At 59.6% G+C, this 1,652-nt stretch overlaps 1 protein-coding gene across 1 annotated transcript in view; it reads left to right on the top strand.

Moving 5' to 3' along the window:
* The window catches only part of FKBP8 (FK506 binding protein 8, 38kDa), a gene marked incomplete at both ends in the record, with an annotated part of 2,935 nt that extends 1,433 nt beyond the window's left edge, over positions 1-1,502 (top strand). Inside the window, one exon of the mRNA XM_009865914.1 lies at positions 1,340-1,502. Within this exon, the coding sequence (XP_009864216.1) occupies positions 1,340-1,502 (163 nt within the window). The remainder of the gene's footprint in view (positions 1-1,339) is intronic.
* Between the last annotated feature and the right edge of the window lie 150 nt (positions 1,503-1,652).

Here is a 1,652-nt window from a genome sequence, read left to right as displayed (position 1 = left end):
AGCAGAGCAGAGCCGAGTCCCCGCAAAACTCGCTCAGCAGCCTGGAGTGTGATTCACCGGGTGGCGGGAGCAGCCCAAACCTGGGTCCAATACCTGGGCCAGGGTGAGCTCTGGGTCAGGAATTTCCTGTCAGTTAATGATCAGCTGCAGGACTGGAGCCTCGGGAGAAATCAAAAGCCAACGCCAGGAAATGGCCCCAGCAGGAGCGAGCCTGGGCGAGGTGTGGGAGAGAGAGGGGAGGGAGGTGCTGCCTTCACAGATTTGAAACAGGGGGCTTCATTCTACCGGTGGGCTTTAGTCCTCCACTGGGTCTGTTGTTTTATCTGCCTCTTTTCTGGGAATTTCACCATGTTCTGTTTTGTGATCTGGTGCACAAAGGTTCTGGGTAGGATGAGGCACCAAAAGCAGGTGCTGCAGCACCCGCAGAGCTTGTGGTTCAAGAGCACCCACGGGGGAGGGCGAGCAGGATCTCAAACCCTTCGCTCCCCAGCAAGGTCAGGGTGGGCAGCCGTGAGGAGTGAGCAGCACAGATCCCCGGTGCATCCCCGGCGTGTCACTGCTGGCAGGGCAGCTGCTCGCCAGCCCATTCGAATGAAGCTTTTAATTGGAGAGGGATGAAAAATCAAAATGCCCAGCAGTGACGTTACCAGTGAAACCACAAGTACAGCAAATTACTGGCCTCTCCGGCCGGGACTCCTAGGGAAGTGGCTGTGCCGCTCCAGACGGCAGCGTGAAACACGCATCGGTGAGTCACGGGCTATGGCTACTGGTGGTGAAAACAGACTCGAGAAATGCTCGGCTCCACCTGCCTCGGATGAGGAAACCTGATTCTCTGGGGCTGTCGGCTCTGCACCCTCCGGACGTCCAAAGCCTCACGATGGGGACAGCAGGGCTGAGGTGGGCTGGAGAAGCCCTGGATGGTTTCTGGGCCGGAGTTGGTGTGGGTGGCTGGTGCCGGTGTTTCGGGGAGGTGTCCCCAGCAGAGGGCACAGCACGGCTGTGGCACCGGCCACCTCGATGTCCTTCCTGCCGCGGCGGGCTCGGGGAAGGGCTGGCAGTGCCATGCTCGGCCCGTCGGTGCTTTTTGCTGCTTTTTTTGGGAGCCTGTGAGCTCTGCGCAGGACTTGGACATATTTTCTGCAGCTGCAGCCATCGGCACAGCTGGGCAGGTACAATACGCTCCCGTATCTTGCTGCAATCCCACTTCAGACTAGGGTGAATTTAAGCCCGCTTTCCCAGACTGCTTTCAGACAGAAAAGTGGGAGAGCCCTCCAGGCAGACACTTTTCCACACTGTGGTCCCGGTCCCCTGCCCGGCACGGCAGGGGTGATGCGGGGCTGATAGCGCTGCCCTCTCCTCCCCAGACCATCCACGCTGAGCTCTCCAAGCTGGTGAAAAAGCACGCGGACCAGAAGAACGTGGAGACCGAGATGTACAGGAAGATGCTCGGGAATCCCAGCGCTGCTGGCGCCCCGGCGAAGTGCAAAGACAAGCTGCCCTGGGTAAGGGCTGGTGCTGACCTTAGGGGTGGGTCGACATCACCTCTGGCGTGGGGAACGCTGGGCTGGGCTCAGGGGATGTGTTATGGTCCTGAATCCCTGGGGTCAACACTGTCCTGCTCCCAGGATGGGGGGAATGTTGATGTGACCCAC

Source organism: Apaloderma vittatum, unplaced genomic scaffold (genome assembly GCF_000703405.1).
Source record: "Apaloderma vittatum isolate BGI_N311 unplaced genomic scaffold, ASM70340v1 scaffold24393, whole genome shotgun sequence".
NCBI classification, from domain to species: Eukaryota; Metazoa; Chordata; class Aves; order Trogoniformes; family Trogonidae; genus Apaloderma; species Apaloderma vittatum.
Note: the sequence above shows the minus strand (reverse complement) of the source record. Positions and strands in the feature narration are given on the sequence as shown.